At 43.0% G+C, this 15220-nt stretch overlaps 3 protein-coding genes across 6 annotated transcripts in view; 1 reads left to right on the forward strand and 2 right to left on the reverse strand.

Annotated features, from left to right (window-relative positions):
• Positions 1 to 6: 6 nt before the first annotated feature.
• LOC104801349 (vacuolar protein sorting-associated protein 8 homolog) lies at positions 7 to 9089 on the reverse strand. 2 transcript variants are annotated; one of them, XM_010524583.2, is made up of 19 exons: positions 7520 to 9088; positions 7092 to 7403; positions 6747 to 6983; positions 6555 to 6675; positions 6330 to 6487; positions 5566 to 6199; positions 5191 to 5255; positions 5003 to 5104; positions 4754 to 4896; positions 4397 to 4452; positions 3592 to 4238; positions 3297 to 3487; positions 2893 to 3205; positions 2119 to 2406; positions 1911 to 2020; positions 1296 to 1629; positions 796 to 1209; positions 466 to 691; positions 7 to 201 (listed from the first exon to the last, which is right to left on the reverse strand). In XM_010524583.2, exons 1-19 carry the CDS (start codon positions 9017 to 9019, stop codon positions 176 to 178), a joined length of 5877 nt encoding a protein of 1958 aa, XP_010522885.1. In that variant the 5' UTR covers positions 9020 to 9088; the 3' UTR covers positions 7 to 175. The 2 variants fall into 2 exon arrangements, with proteins under 2 accessions (XP_010522885.1, XP_010522886.1); XM_010524584.2 differs by lacking the exon at positions 7 to 201 and having other exon boundaries at positions 599 to 691; positions 796 to 870; positions 972 to 1209; positions 7520 to 9089.
• Positions 9090 to 9577: 488 nt separating this feature from the next.
• On the forward strand, positions 9578 to 13201 carry LOC104801355 (heterogeneous nuclear ribonucleoprotein Q). 2 transcript variants are annotated; one of them, XM_010524596.2, is made up of 9 exons: positions 9578 to 9698; positions 10341 to 10779; positions 10884 to 11000; positions 11097 to 11237; positions 11337 to 11516; positions 11679 to 11880; positions 12255 to 12439; positions 12564 to 12649; positions 12783 to 13201. In XM_010524596.2, the coding sequence occupies exons 2-9, from the start codon at positions 10360 to 10362 to the stop codon at positions 12925 to 12927; spliced, it is 1476 nt and encodes a 491-aa protein (XP_010522898.1). In that variant the 5' UTR covers positions 9578 to 9698; positions 10341 to 10359; the 3' UTR covers positions 12928 to 13201. The 2 variants fall into 2 exon arrangements, with proteins under 2 accessions (XP_010522898.1, XP_010522899.1); XM_010524597.2 differs by having other exon boundaries at positions 9578 to 9844; positions 12783 to 13052.
• A 557-nt stretch (positions 13202 to 13758) lies between these two features.
• Positions 13759 to 15220, reverse strand: part of LOC104801354 (3-ketoacyl-CoA synthase 1) — a 2613-nt gene continuing 1151 nt past the window's right edge. Inside the window, exon 2 of one of the 2 annotated variants that reach the window (XM_010524594.1) lies at positions 13759 to 15220. In XM_010524594.1, coding sequence (XP_010522896.1) covers positions 13914 to 15220 — 1307 coding nt within the window. In that variant the 3' untranslated portion in view covers positions 13759 to 13913. The other variant, XM_010524595.1, reaches the window with a different exon arrangement.

A 15220-nucleotide genomic window follows, 5' to 3' on the forward strand; every position in this document is an offset into this window, starting at 1 on the left:
CCTTAGCTTCCTACTACTCTTACACAGATACACCCGAAGGAGAAGACAATGAAAACCATAAGCTTCTTCACAAGAAACGTCTACACTATGGGATCTTATAACATTAGCTGTTGTTGTTGTTGTTGTGGTTAGCCCAAAGATATGACCGACAGTGACACCACCCCCCATTTCTTCATCATCTTCTGCTCGTCTTCTCTTTCCCAGGAAGGATTACGAAAGTGGTCACGGGAATGAATGTCAATGAAGTGCTTATACCTGCATCACGGAGCTCATCGGGATCAGCCAAGGAGTGTCCTCTGAACCTGTAAGTCTCACATTCCACCAAAGTGGGACCTTCCCCTCTCCTGGCTCTTGTAATCCCCTTATGATGCCGCATACACCTACCTATGTTTTAGATCCACGGGCAACTTTGGCATCAGTCCAACAAAAAAAAAAACATGGAAAGAAAAGCGCATCATCACTCACCGAGCCTTGTCCGAAAAATTGAACCCTTGGCTTTCGTTTTCTTATCCCGCCCGTTTTGCAACGCTTTTCCAGATTTACCGCTGCTCTCCCCGGATGAAGACGGCGTGAAAGGGTTTACCCTGCTCACTTTTTCATGGTACACAGCCGGAGGTGAAAGCCTCAACTGCGGCAAGCTCTCTATCTGTACTATCCTCTGGTCCTTCTGAAGTTTGGTTAAGATCTCAAACTGCATTTAAAATTCCAACCAGCCGCCGTCAAATCGTAGGAGGAATCTTCAGTATTACATGCTATCGTGTCATTTAAGTTCTAATATGGCAGTTAATGGCTTACCCTCGATATTTGCTGGCCGTGAGAATGATCAGACATGTCATTCTCGTACGAGTGAGTTGAAGCGCGCTTTAAAGTCTGTGCGTTGGATGAAACCGTGCTTATCAGCCCATAGGCTGGATATAATGATTTATTTCTAGAAGCCTGCGTGGCCTTCTTAGGCATACAAACAGGACAACCTGATGGAGAGGAGTGAGCTGATGACGATGATGCCCCGTTCTCCAATAGTTCACATTGAAGATGAGTTGCATGGCCACAGTTGAAAACACGTACACGAGTAGAAGAAGAATTCTTGTTGAGAGGGCAATTGCATATACAGCAGAGAAAACTTCTGGGTGCGTACCCATGTGTAGCACCCTTCTTCAGTAAGCTCATGGTGTAGAATGTGTCATCTTCTATTAGGGACTTGGCAGTATCCTGTTGAGGGTAAGCCAAAAAAAGATGTTAAATGTAGAAGACTGGTTAGCCACCCGATTCACGGAATTAATGATTAGGAAGGTTACCAATATCCTCCTCTCAAAGCCATATGTCCCGAGCATTCCCAATATCGTGAGTTTGAAATCACCAAACTCCTGATTACCGTTGTCAGAGAGGAGTTTTGACATGATTGTTGGAAGACGGACATATCCTATCATTCCTTCAACAATCTCTTTAATGAACTTAGAGAATAGCTTTCTCATCATTTGTGTACACGAGTGAGATTTTGGGATCTTCCACTTGATTGTATGGGTTGCTTCATCATCACAACATCCTGATGATTTTCCAACTGTTGGGCCTTTCTTTATTCCATCAGAGTTCCTCTGCTCACGGTATGAATCCATCAAAGGTTCACAGAAACTGAATTCAACATGGATGAGTGATGAGAAACATAAGGGGCATTAAGTTCCTATGGCTTGCCAAGGGCAGAACAAAAAGGAAACAAAACAGCTGTCACTTCTATACTGCGCTTCAGTGTAAATAGTTTTCAGTGCATTATGTTTCCCCATCTTTCATTTGATTATATATTGTAAATTATATTCATCATCTAGAGTGCAAAATTAATTAATTCATGGATATTAACCAGAATAGTGGACATGCTATTTATCGATAAACGTAGCCAGATGTATGATCACACTTACGTGTCAAGCAAGCGGAACCAGAGAGTCTCGGATTCCTCTGGGTTAAGACGTGGGGTGTTACGTTGACACAAACCTATGCAGGCTTGTAATATAGATCGTATGTCATGCACCTGGAGGATTAAAAACAGAATCAGATTAACTTTATGAAATCAGAGGTGGGGAGCGGAGAGGGCGGGCAAATATTCTTGCTAGAAAGAAATAGACAGACCTCCTTCAAATCCAGAACACTACCGAATTGCTCCAAGCTGGCTGATTCACTTTTACCCAACTTTGAAGTTACACCCCCCACTGCATTCTCAAGCTCAACAAATTTTTCACTGAGGCCAGAAACTGTAAGTGAGAGAGCGCTTGCTGCATCACCCACTCTCTCCAAGAGAAATGCTGCTGCATCTACAATCCCATATTCCTGACACAAGCGTAGACAGTGTTCTACCCTGTAGCTGTCAAAGGTTTCCAAGAACCTCAGGACCGATTTCTGGTCATACTTGCATAATAGCTGCAAAAATTATCAGAAACAAAAAGATGAGCCTTGATCATGCTAAGTAGTTAATGGGAAGGCAATCAAGAACACGCAGGGCATTCACAGGGAACCTGGCAATTAAAATTAGGGAATGGTTTAAATCAAGCTTCAGACCCAGAAAAATGATATTTTCTAGCAAAAACCAGCTCAATAGAATTTACATTTAACAAAAGCAACAGGGTTTTATGTACGTTTTGCACACGAGATTGCAAAAAACTGAAAAAGATTTACAGCAAGAAAGAGAGGATACATAGTTTGGCAAAGATATACATAGTCTTGCGAGCCTTTTTTCCAATAAAGAGATCAAGTTGGCAAACCCTTTAGGCATCTGTATGTAAAATAACAGCGCACGACACAGAAGGACTTCGAAAACCAGAATGAAACGATAAGAAGAAATTGAAGCTGTAGAGAGACACCAAAATGAGCATTGGTTTTATCCAGTGTCTCAATAGTTAAGCTTACCTCCAAGTAAAGCTCAATCATGTCATCAGTCACATTAATTGGATTGCTTCTGATGAGGTTGGGGAATTCATCGAGTCTCTCCAAATAAATCTCAAGCGCTTTGGACGAATCCCATGTATTTCTCCCACCCAAAAAATCTAGAGTTTCACGCTCATGTTTTTTTAGACTAGAAAAATCAAGAGTTCCAAACAAGTGAACCTCGATGACCGTCTTGAGAAACAGGAAAAGGCTTCTTGGGTGAGAGCGGAGTTGCTCTTGAATATGTGAAATTTTATCTTTCAGGCTATCAATGATCAAGAAGAATGTCCCCTCTCTGCAGAATAAGCATGACATGATTTCGAAACATTCAATACTGTCAGAGATCATTTGGGAGTATATGTAAAATCCACAGGAAAATAACTTACCGGCTTAATTCAAAAAGTTCTGGAACTCTCGAAATAACTGCGGCTTGAAAAGTAGTAAATTCATCTCCACTCGACTGTGACATCATCCTATCGATATAACAAAAGGAATGTATAGGCTCATCTGCATCTTTGATGTAACTATCCAAAGCAGCAAGGTACTGTCGCCTGATAGTATAAATATAACCGCAAACCTGAAAATTCAAAGCAGAAAGAATGAGCGAGGACAAAAACCCTAAAATGAGAACAGCAGCAAGAAACCCTTAAGAGGAAGGCTTGCATTTCTTTCCCGGATTACCTGGTAAAACTGCACCTTCTCACAAAGCTGTAACACATAAGCTAAATCCCAGTCAGACTCTTGGACAACTTTCAGAAGGTTTAGTAATTGATTCTCCCTCTTTTTAGGAGACACATGATAATTAGGAAGAAGGGGCTCCGATGTTAGGTAATCCAAAATCTGATTCAACACTTTCTTTGGGATAGCAGCTCTACCACACGCCGCATAGTATGCAACAAACTCAAGTAGATGACACATATCTTCCTTGGAAGGCCATTTTTCACCTGACGCAGTCTTATCTAAATCACCAGAGTCATCAGGCTGGTTTACGCCCCCATCCAGAATATGAACTAGTGCATCTATCAGATTCTGAACCAGCATATCAACACTTCTAGATTCAGGCATACTATCCACAGTCTCAGACTCTTTGCCTGACTCCAGCAGCAGATCCTCATGTTTCGACAGTTCATTCTCTGTGAAGGCACATCTGATGACATCTAGAGTGGCTTCAGTATCCATCTGTAACAGATGGTAAAGGTTCAAGTAGATCTCTCCAGACGCTAAACGTGAGGCTGTGCTAGAATCATGGGCATTTGAGTTTTCTAGCAGAAACTGTATCAGCTCCGTCCTAAGGGATGGCAAGCGTATAGCAGGCAGACTGCCGTGTCCTACATAGAGAGAAATAATGTTTCAATGGTCTTTGCCACGTTGAATGGACACATTCTACATCAAAGGGAGACCGTCCATAGGTTTATAAGAAATCATCAATAACATACTCAGACAATGTGTGATCTTAACATAGAATCAAACTGAAGTAGAATCATACCAGGTGGAAAAGCCAAGCCAAGAAAGCAGTGCTTTAAATAAACGAGCATCCTGTATCTGCAAAGAAAAAAGACAATTACTAGCTGGTCACTCTTGTGCAACAAGCACCACCGTGCAGCAAATTAGATTCTTCCCTCATAGATACTATTACTAATCTCGTAATGAGTTACAGATATAACAGTCCAGTTAAAGTGGAATCTAGGCATATTAACCTCCTTACTAGAGAGAAACAAAGGACCATGTTTATTCTGTTTTACATGCACAACTAGAACTCATGAGGGCACACTCACATGTTCAGCACGCCACTATTTTTTTTTTCCAGCCAGAAAAAAGGTACAAACATATTCATGCAACATACCCAATGGTTGTAGCTCTTTGGCTCTCACTGTTCCATAAGACCGTCAGGAGCTCTTCCAGTGGTGACCTGAAATCATCCAATCCTTTGTTGAAAAGATATATTAATGCCCCATACAGCCCATGCTCACGGCAAATTCTGACAACCTAAGTTCCAACGAGGGAAAATATCAAAACTCGACCATGATATTATGTTAGACTATCAATGGAGAAGAGAAATGGCACAAGATCGAAGCTGCATACAAAATATTACCTGATTGAAATCCAAGGAGGAAATGTCCATGTGCAGGACACATTGCTCAATTCTCTGTAGCCATCCTTTGCCACTATAATGTTCTACAAGCGCTTGCATAATCTGAAATGACAAAAATTCCTCAAAATAAAATACCATAGGACATTTAAAGAATAATAAAGGGTCGTACTAAATTGAGCAAAAGCTACCTCTGGAGGAAGAGATCCAAGCATATCCTTTAATATGTAAGGCTCCAGAAGCTCCAGAAAAGTGTCTAGACAAACAGGAAAAAATTTCTCAATTAAATACAAAAGAGTATACTGTCATATCGAACGCAAGCCAAGTAGTCCTGGCCAAAGGATAAGCTCTTTCCTTTCAACGTTGAAGATCCATTAAGGACTTGAATGAATAATGCAATTGAAACAGAAACCCAGAAAGAACATGTTGCAGTCCTAGTATATTGCCATTCAAGATTGAAGAGATCCACTTGATGATAGTGGAATCTGAACTGAATCTAGTTTTATTGAAAAATACAATACACAAACATGAAGCATGAAGGATATTCATCAAGATATGAAGAATACCTCTTTGCTCAACAGCCACAAATCTGGAAAATATCTCATCAAAGAGCAAATCCATCCTATTGATATGCACGCAAAATTCGACAGCAACACCACCGACACGATTGTATTGTTCTTTTATTTCTGAATTTGCAGAAAATGTTCCATTGCTTGGCTCATGAGTTACTCCAAATTTCTCAATCTGATTGGAAACTGCTATTGAAATATAAGAAAAGACTTCATCCACGTAAGAAAGGAGCAATTCTGCTAGACTGGGTGCTATGGCCTCCCTTATAGTGTCCACTGTTTTGGGAAGATCAACAACGCCATGAGCTTGCCCATCATACAATATCATTGCCATGTTAAATGCACCCATCCAATCACCTGCTTTCCTCAAAACATTTACCCGCTCCTTCCATGGCAGAAGTCTGGAGATTACAAGATGTACAGTCCCCAGGATATATACTGAAGCCCCTCTGACACCCACAGAATTGTGATACGATTTCTCAGGATTTCCAAAGACATTTGTAAAGTAAGTATGATAGGAAACCAGATTGTCCCCTGAAGACCCATCCACAGAAAATTTTGTCTGGTGAATCATAGTTCCATCTTTTGCAAACAGATACAAATGTCCTGTCAAAGTTGGGACCACCAGCATCTGAATACACAGAAAAGTAGAGATCGAACTTAAATTCTGACCGCAAGACAAAGCAGAAGGTTGTAAGAACTCCTAAATATACATTTCATGGTATATAAATATATCTTTACGTAAATGCATATAAGCACACCTGATCATCCAGCCAAGCCACACCAATGGCTGCACTGTCAAGTGACCATTTTGCATATTCTTTTAGGTCTGACTTTACCAACTTGGCAACCTGAACTCTCCGATCCCAGGCAATAGCAAGCAATGATACCCTATCTGCTGCCTCCTTAGACGAATTTTCTGAAAAATTTCACGAAACAAAATTATGCTAACAGAAAACTAAGTGCAGAAAAGCATGTTTTTCTACCTGCAGAAGAATCACGCTTCTGCATTACACACTTCCAGGCTGTGTATGGCATGGAACCCTCCCGTACCCCTTCTGGTCTAGGAAGTTGAGCATACACCTCCAAATTTGGAATGAGCTTTACCTGTAAAGCCAGAAGAGGATCATTTCCCAGAACATAGTTATATGCTGAATAGGACCAAACGAGCTCCATACCACTAATGCAGTTTGATAGGTGACAAATATGACAACACCTTCTTCCACCGAAGATGATCCCTCATTAAAGAGCTTCCAACCTGAATCAACCCCGACAACTCCTCCCATCATGCTAGCTATACTGCTTGATGGAACTGCAGTATTACCTTGAGAAGAGACTAAAGGGCTTCCACAAAACTCATCTGACAGAGGGGATGCTGAGAGCACTGTTCCATTTTTTTGCCCGTCGAGAAGACACTAATGCAATTAAAGAAAAGCCACACAGGCCCAATAGTTAAAGTCAGTTAGGATGAGCAAGACAGAAGTAAACAGACAGATTCAAGATCAAATGCAAACACATTTTACCTGTGTCTTAACGGAGTACATGTTCAGCAACAGAACCCATGAGAAAGTGTGTAAGAAAACCAGACCCTTAGTATCACTAGTGATAGCTTTGAACTGCCGAGAACCCTGAGAATCCCGCCCAAGGAAAAAAGTATGTACTACTGGTGCGGTGTGTTCTCCGGTAATCACTTTTGCTGCTGAAGCTCTCTGCATATCCCAAACTGTAACGTGCCCATCACCATAACCGGCTAATAGTAGGTCCCCATGCTGGTTGAAGCAAATGGAAGTAACTGGGGCCTGAGACCTTTCTCCTTGTAAACCAAGCCAAATCATCTAAAATTTTATATACACCATTGTTAATTATTCATGCATAAATCAATTCAACTTATAAGATAACGTACACATAGAAAGAGATTGAGAAAAATATTAGTAATGGTGTAAAAGACAACCTTGGTATCCATCTGATCTGCATTATGAGATGAATATTTACTTGGCACGACGAAAATGACCCCTTTCGACATCCCCACTGCAATATAATTCGAATGAACAGCCAAAACCTGAGGAGAACCATGGTCTTGCTTAAATACAGACGATGAAATAGTTCGGCTGATGATATTGTCAGCGTCAACATCAAAGTAACCCAATGTGGTCGAGCCTGACTTTGCACCCTCGAGTTTCATCGGTTGAGCAGCAGCCCCTTCCTCCAAATGCAAACCAGTATATGCTTGTTTCTTCTCAAACTCTTCAGCCAAATCAAGTGGTTTCCTAAAAGCCCGTGATTTCTTTTCCTCTCTTTTACTCATACTTTCTTTCTCCAACTCCTTAATTCTCTCTTCTACAAGCTCTGAAATGTCGCTCATTGAACTTCCTTCATCGGGATCAATCGCAACAGCACCTTCTTCTTTACAACTTGCCATACCTTCACCTGAATAGTCTCTCCTGAAATCTCCTAGAGTTGAATCAACTTCGTTTCTTCGCATCTCATCATCTGACGGCGAAGAAGGAATGCTCTTCTCATCAGAATCATTCAAGTGCCGAGACTCTGAAACCACCTCAGTCGTAGCAACATACATGCTGTCATCTTTCACACTGTCTTCGTCAGTAACACCGGCTTCCAGTGTGGCTGAATCTTGTTGCAACGCGAAGTCACCTTCAACATCGCAGCAAGAGGACGAAATAACCAATTCAGGCTTGGAATTTCCCAAAGCATCATGAGCATCAGTTAACTCCTGAGCAGTATCACTTGCTCCTACTTCCGTCAATTCAGCTTCCTTCTTTTCTTGGCTTGCAATACCCTCGCCACTGTCCCCATGTTCCCTGGGAGATTCTCCACCGGAAGATCGAAATTCATAAACGGATCCAGCATCCACTCCAACAGAATCCCCATTCGAGGAAGAAACTTCCCGTTCTTCTTCAGCGCCACCGGAGACGAATTCTCCATCATCCAGAACATCCTGCCGCGACCCGCCACTCGCTCTCCTTGACTTGATGATCGCAGCGTGTGGAGTCGGAACCGACCTGGACGCCGCTACAGCCGCCGCAAGCGCCGCTCCAGGCTTCGCATTCGACCGCACTCCGGCGAAGAGCGAAGGAAATTGTCTCGCAGAAGAAGAAGTCGACGCAGAAACTCGCCGAATCGCATCGCTGACGCGGGAAACGCCCCGAGGCTTCTCAGAATCAAGGGTTTCAGGTCGCACCGCATCGTTCAGAATAGGTTCCGATTGACGGCGAGTGAGATCATGTTCTTTCCGCCGGTGAAGATGATCCCGGGCCGACGGGGGCGAGGTCGGAGGGGAAGAAGACGCGGAGGAAGAATCGGAGGCGTTGAGGATATCATCGACAGTGCGGCGAAGGGCGGAGGAAGAACCCAAATCGGAGTCGAAGTCGGAGTCGGAGTCCGAATCGGAGACGAGGAACGAATCGAGATCGAGCTCCTTCCGCGGATTCATGGCGCTGAGCTTATTCTTCACTCGCTGACGCTTTCTGGTGTCTTCGCAGTAGCAACTAGCAACGGCTCTTCACGTCGATCCATCGGCGCCGTAGACAGACCAAGACCAACGCTCTAATTATAATTAATATGTAATCAATCAAAAAGGAAAGCTTCCGAGCGAAAGAGAGGATTCATGCCACCGCCACTAATTAAGATTACATCGGTAAGCTTCCGACAGAAAGAGAGGGTTCCAACAGGTTAGAGAATATATTAATAGTTTCCGATCATTTTATATGTATAAATCCATTTTACGGCTTCGGCCCAGGTACAAACAAAAAGAATTTCATATGAGGCCCAAATAAGAGAGACAAACCCAACAGAGGAGGAGATCAGGTTTCACCAAGTTTAAGTTGGGCCTTAAGAAATTAATCCGAGGCAATTAGTTTATAAAGCCCAATGGGATATAATGGACACGTGGAAGAATATGATTCGAGAAGGTTTGTGCTTTGGATGGGTGGTGTTACATGTGATCCGAGCACCACGATGGGGTCTTCTACTACTACCGGAGATGGGAAAATCCCGACTAAGCTGATAGCAGTTTAGTTTTGGTCGGATATCACAACACAACCGAAGAGAAAATCCCAAATTCCCCCGAATTATAATTTCCCATAAATCCGATCGTAAACAAACACCGTCTGGTATGCCGAGAAAATTCTCCATTTCTTCTTTTCTTATACATTTGTATTGGTTGTTTCTTAGATTTTGTTCCCTCCCGAAAAAGGATAAACCCTAGTTTCTGGGCATCTTTCAAGCTCAGATTTTTCCTTTTTTCTGAGCTAAGACGGTGAGTAATTTGCTTTTCGAGTATCGATCTCTTTTGATTTCCGTTAGTGGCTTTTGCTTGATTTTGTTTCGTGGATGTGAATCATGAATATGTACCCTGATCGCCATCTTCTTCTTCTTCTTCTTCTTCTTTTTTCCTTTTATGGTTCGCTGGGGTGTTTGTTCAGTTCTGAAACTGATTGCCGATTAATTGTGTTTGTAACTTATGACTGGTAATCAGATTTCTCTGGAATCAATACACAAGCCTAGCTCCCTTTTAAGATCTGATATGGATTGCTGTAATGTTCTTTTTCCGAGTGGCCGTTGCTGTTTTTTTGTAGCCATCAATCTACTCTGATATCTTATGTATCTTTTACGCCATTAAAAGAATCGAATCGAGTTTACGATATGTTTCCGTAGTTTGTTGCGTAGTGGAAACTGTTATGGTTCCGTAGCTTCTTCCGTAATGATTACCTGAGCTTCCTGACTAAAGTTAAGTGCGGATGCTGTATGGCCAGATCTTTTAAGTGCAACCTCATGACAGACGGGCCAGAAGTTGACGACCGTGTGGATCTTGAAGAGGGTAACTACAGCGAAATGGATGATGAAGCCGAAGAGGAACAGGTGGAAGAGTATGAAGAAGAAGATGATGGTGATGGTGGCGATGCAAATGCTGAAGAACATGATGAAGAAGAGGAATATGGAGACACAAAGGTGGAGGATAGGGAAGAAGATCAAGATCAGTCCCCTGAAGAGGATCAAACCCATATTGATATCGAGGCTACAGAAGACGAAGAGAAACCGGGATCCCCTGTTAACAAAGAAGAAAGGGAGAAGTACTCCCATCTTCTTTCACTCCCTCCTCATGGTTCTGAAATTTTTATTGGTGGTCTCCCAAAGGACGTTGGAGAAGAGGACTTGAGGGATCTATGTGAACCGATAGGCGAGATTTTTGAGGTTAGAGCTTTAGTAATGACATTCTCGCTGTTGCCTGTCCAATTTTAATACCATCCTTTTCATAGGGTTCTATTATTTTGCTTGACTTCAGCTTTTCTTACCAGGTGAGATTGATAAGAGATAGAGACTCCGGTGAGAGCAAAGGCTATGCTTTTGTGGCTTTCAAAACAAAAGAGACGGCGCAGAAAGCCATTGACGAGTTGCATGGCAAAGAGTTGAAGGCAATCTTAATGCCTGATTATAGCTGAACTTGTTGATCTCTGCTTCTTTGCAATATTCCTGTCCCTTCCTCTGTTTGACATATGTTGTATTTGCAGGGCAGGACAATAAGATGCTCCGTCTCCGAAACAAAGAATAGACTGTTTATTGGTAACATTCCAAAGAGCTGGACCGATGATGAGTTTAGAAAAATCATCGAAAGTGTGGGCCCCGGAGTGGAGAACATCGAGCTCATAAAGGCAAGGAGATGGAATTAGTCGGTGATTTTTGCATCGTTGTAGCTGATCTTGATCTATATTGCTCACTTGCTTACTTCTTGACTTCTTGTTGCTATATAGGACCCAACAAATCCGTCTCGTAACCGAGGTTTTGCATTTGTGTTGTACTACAATAATGCATGTGCGGATTATTCAAGGCAGAAAATGATAGATGCCAATTTTAAGCTTGAGGGGAATACCCCAACTGTGACCTGGGCGGACCCTAAAGCCTCTCCCGAGCATTCAGCTGCTGCTGCTCAGGTAAACTTGAAGAGTACTTAACAACTTTTTGTGATCATCTTCAGACTTTTCTTTCTGACAAATTTAGCTTTGTGTGATGTTCTTGTTTGGAAATTTGTTTGAAATTTCTTTCCTTTACGCTGTGTTGCACCCATTTTATTATTTTTCTGCCTGAATTCACAGGTGAAAGCTCTTTATGTCAAGAATATACCAGAGAATACGTCAACGGAGCAACTGAAGGAACTGTTCCAGAAGCATGGTGAAGTGACCAAAATTGTCATGCCACCTGGAAAGGGTGGAAAACGAGATTTCGGCTTTGTCCATTATGCTGAAAGGCCTAGTGCATTGAAGGCTGTCAGAGATACTGAAAAATACGAAATCAACGGTAAATTGTATACCCGTTTCTGATTGAATGCGTAGAACCTTACTGAACCCTAGCCGCTTGTTTGTCTCTGTGGACAAATGGTGAGAAAAATGCAGGACCCTGTTGCATGATTATCAGGATCGTTATTGTAGATGCCCGTTTCATTACTGAGAATATACTTGAAATGTTACTCTCGTCATAAATTTTAGCGATCTGGAAATTCATGTAAGAATGTATGTATATATGTATGTAAAGTTCACTTCCTTGTTGTTGATTATTACACAGCAGAAAACTTAATCCTCATCTATTCCTGTGTAGTTTCCTTTCTTCTTGTTGTGAACTTTCCAAATAGTGTATTTCCTTGAGTAACTCGTGCCACAAATCCTGCACCCCAGGTCAAGTATTAGAAGTAGTGCTTGCTAAACCCCAGACTGAAAAGAAAAGTGATCCCTCCTATCCCTATGGAGCGGTCCTTCATCCTCCTCCCTTTGCCGCTGCTCCTACGTTCGGTGGTTTTGCTGCGGCTCCATATGGTTCTCTTGGTGGTGGTGGTTTGGGTGTTGCGGCTAGTTTAAATCAGGTATGATTCTCAAGGAAACATTGCTCTCTCTCTTGAAATATATATATATATATATATATCTCACCAGTTTGTTGTTCTTTGTTGAGTTGAGAGTTGGCTTTGGTTTAATAATGGCATGAAACAGCCAATGATCTATGGTAGAGGGCCAATGCCCACGGGGATGCAGATGGTGCCAATGGTTCTCCCAGATGGCCGAGTCGGCTATGTCCTGTAAGTCATAATACTCATAATCCAGTTACATATATGGCATGTCCTCTACAGCAAAGATTGGACTTTTCTAGTACCCAATTCTTCTATGCCATTTTTTGTTTTGTTTTAGAGCTTGTTTGGGTGTATTATGCAGGCAGCAGCCTGGGATGCAGATGGCGCCACCACCACCATCACGACCGGGCGGCAGAAGAGAATACAGGACCAGTGGCTCAAGCGGAGGGTCAGGCCGAGGCAGCAGCGACGATAGCAGCCGTGGCCGAAGGTACCGACCTTACTAGGACCATCACAAAAGGCGGATGGACCCCAGCAATGATGTTGTATTAGACTTTGTTTGTAGTGTCTGCTTTTGGGAAACCCAAAAACCTATGGGATATAAATGGAAATCAAACCCTGTATTTCTGGTGGGTAACGGAATTCAAATTTAGGCAAATGGGATTTTGAGGGGTTAGAGTTGAGCTTCAATTGATACTATATCTATATGACCCTACTCTTCTTCTTCTTTTTTTTTATGGGTAACAGCATTCGGACACACCTTCCCGAATTTTTTTTTTCTTTTTGTATGAAAAGGCAAACGGGATTTGAGGGATTATTGTCTGAATGGATATTTGTCTTCAGTTAACCTAATCTCCATCAAAATTGGGCCAATTAGAATCAGGTATCTGTTTCGAAATTTCACTTAGTTTCTTCCCATGCAAGTTTATGTATAATCTAATCGTTCCTACGCGGACTTCATATATAATCGTCCGATATGATATGAGTATTGTAATCATTTCTTGTGAAAGTTTGAATATAATCGGATATTGGATGTTCTTCTAGTAAACCCCACGACAAATTAAAAAAAAAATGAATAATATAATTCGGGAGTCTCTTTCGAGGAGAACGACAGTACGACGAGGGCGTGACTGAAATTTTCCATAAGTGCCGACTCTCCTCTTCCTCCCATTTATAAATAAAATGAAATTAAAAACGTCAACATCTAACGCATTGTGTATTGTCTTTTTTTTCCCCCTAAAAACAAGTAGATCCGTTGTGACCCATGTGCATTTTTTTTACAGATTTCTCCATGAGATCTACCGGTTCGGTTTGAACCCTAAATTACTCAGACTATATATCGTTCTTGGTTCGACAAATTTCCCACGTAAACGCACCAAACATCCATCCATATATTGGTTCTTTTATCACCAAAAACCAACAATCAATATAAAATGATAGCATAAGGCATATAAATGAATCAGTACCGCCTTGGTCTAAACCGGTCGGCAGGTTAAATCTTAACCGGGTAATTCTCTACCGAACCGACCCACGGGTTACCCTTCATCTCGGTCGCTGATACGGCCCGTAACGCCCTCCAAACCGCGCTGTTACACTTGAAACCCGACCCGAACGCTATCTGCCACAGCCTGTCTCCAGCCGAGACCCGGCCCTTGGCCTCGGTGTACGCCAGTTCATACCAAAGCGAGCTGCTCGACGTATTACCAAACCTGTGCAAAGTCATCCTAGAAGGCTCCATATGCCAATCTCTGAGGTTAAGATTCTTCTCCACCTCATCAAGAACGGCTCGTCCACCTGCATGGATGCAGAAATGCTCGAACGCGAGCTTGAAATCCGGTATGTAGGGTTTGACTTTTAGTTTAAAGAACTTCCTCTTCACAAGTGTCATGAAGAACATAAACTGTTCCGACAAGGGCAACACGAGCGGTCCTAGCGTCGTGATGTTCGTCTTCAACGCGTCCCCTGCCACGGCCATCAGCTCACGAGCCAACGAGACTCCGATGGCTCCCTTCTCGTCCTCCTTCTGGTATACGCAGTTGTAGTTCTTGTCGTCGGAGCCCTTGTGGGTCCGTACGAGGTGGATGAGTTCGTACTTTGACCGTGACCTGTCTTGTCGGCGGTTCGAGAGGAGAACAGCGGCGCCGCCCATCCGGAAAATGCAGTTGCAGAGAAGCATTGACCGGTCGTTTCCGAAGTACCAGTTCAGAGTGATGTTCTCCGTGCTCACAACGACGGCGTAAGAATTAGGGTTTGCTTTTAGAAGGTTCTTGGCGAGCTCGATGGAGATCAATCCCGCCGAGCAACCCATTCCACCAAGGTTGTAGCTTTTTATGTCTTCTCTCATCTTGTAACGGTTCACGATCATCGCCGACAATGACGGCGTCGGCACGAACAAGCTACAGTTCACGATCAAGATCCCGACATCGTTCGGTTTAACACCGGTTTTGTCGAAGAGTGCGTCCAGGGCTCCGAACATCACAACCTCGGCCTCGGCACGTGCCTCCGACATGCACAGTTTCGGGGGTCTCGAGGTTATGCCACGTGGCAGGTACGTCTCGTCTCCTAAACCGGCCCGAGTTGATATCCTCCTCTGGAACTGAACCGTTTCCTCGTTAAACGCTCCGTTTTCCTCCGTCATGGTCAAGAACGACTCCACCGACATTTTCCGTTCGTCTTCCGGTTTGTAACACGCGAAATCCACGAGGCAAACCGGACTCGACCGCTTTGCTAGGTAGAGACCCAAAACAAAGCAGAGGAAAACCGAACCGGTTAGCCTCGTCGCGGCGTCGAGCTGAACCG

This window comes from Tarenaya hassleriana, unplaced genomic scaffold (genome assembly GCF_000463585.1).
Source record: "Tarenaya hassleriana unplaced genomic scaffold, ASM46358v1 Cleome7, whole genome shotgun sequence".
NCBI lineage: Eukaryota > Viridiplantae > Streptophyta > Magnoliopsida > Brassicales > Cleomaceae > Tarenaya > Tarenaya hassleriana.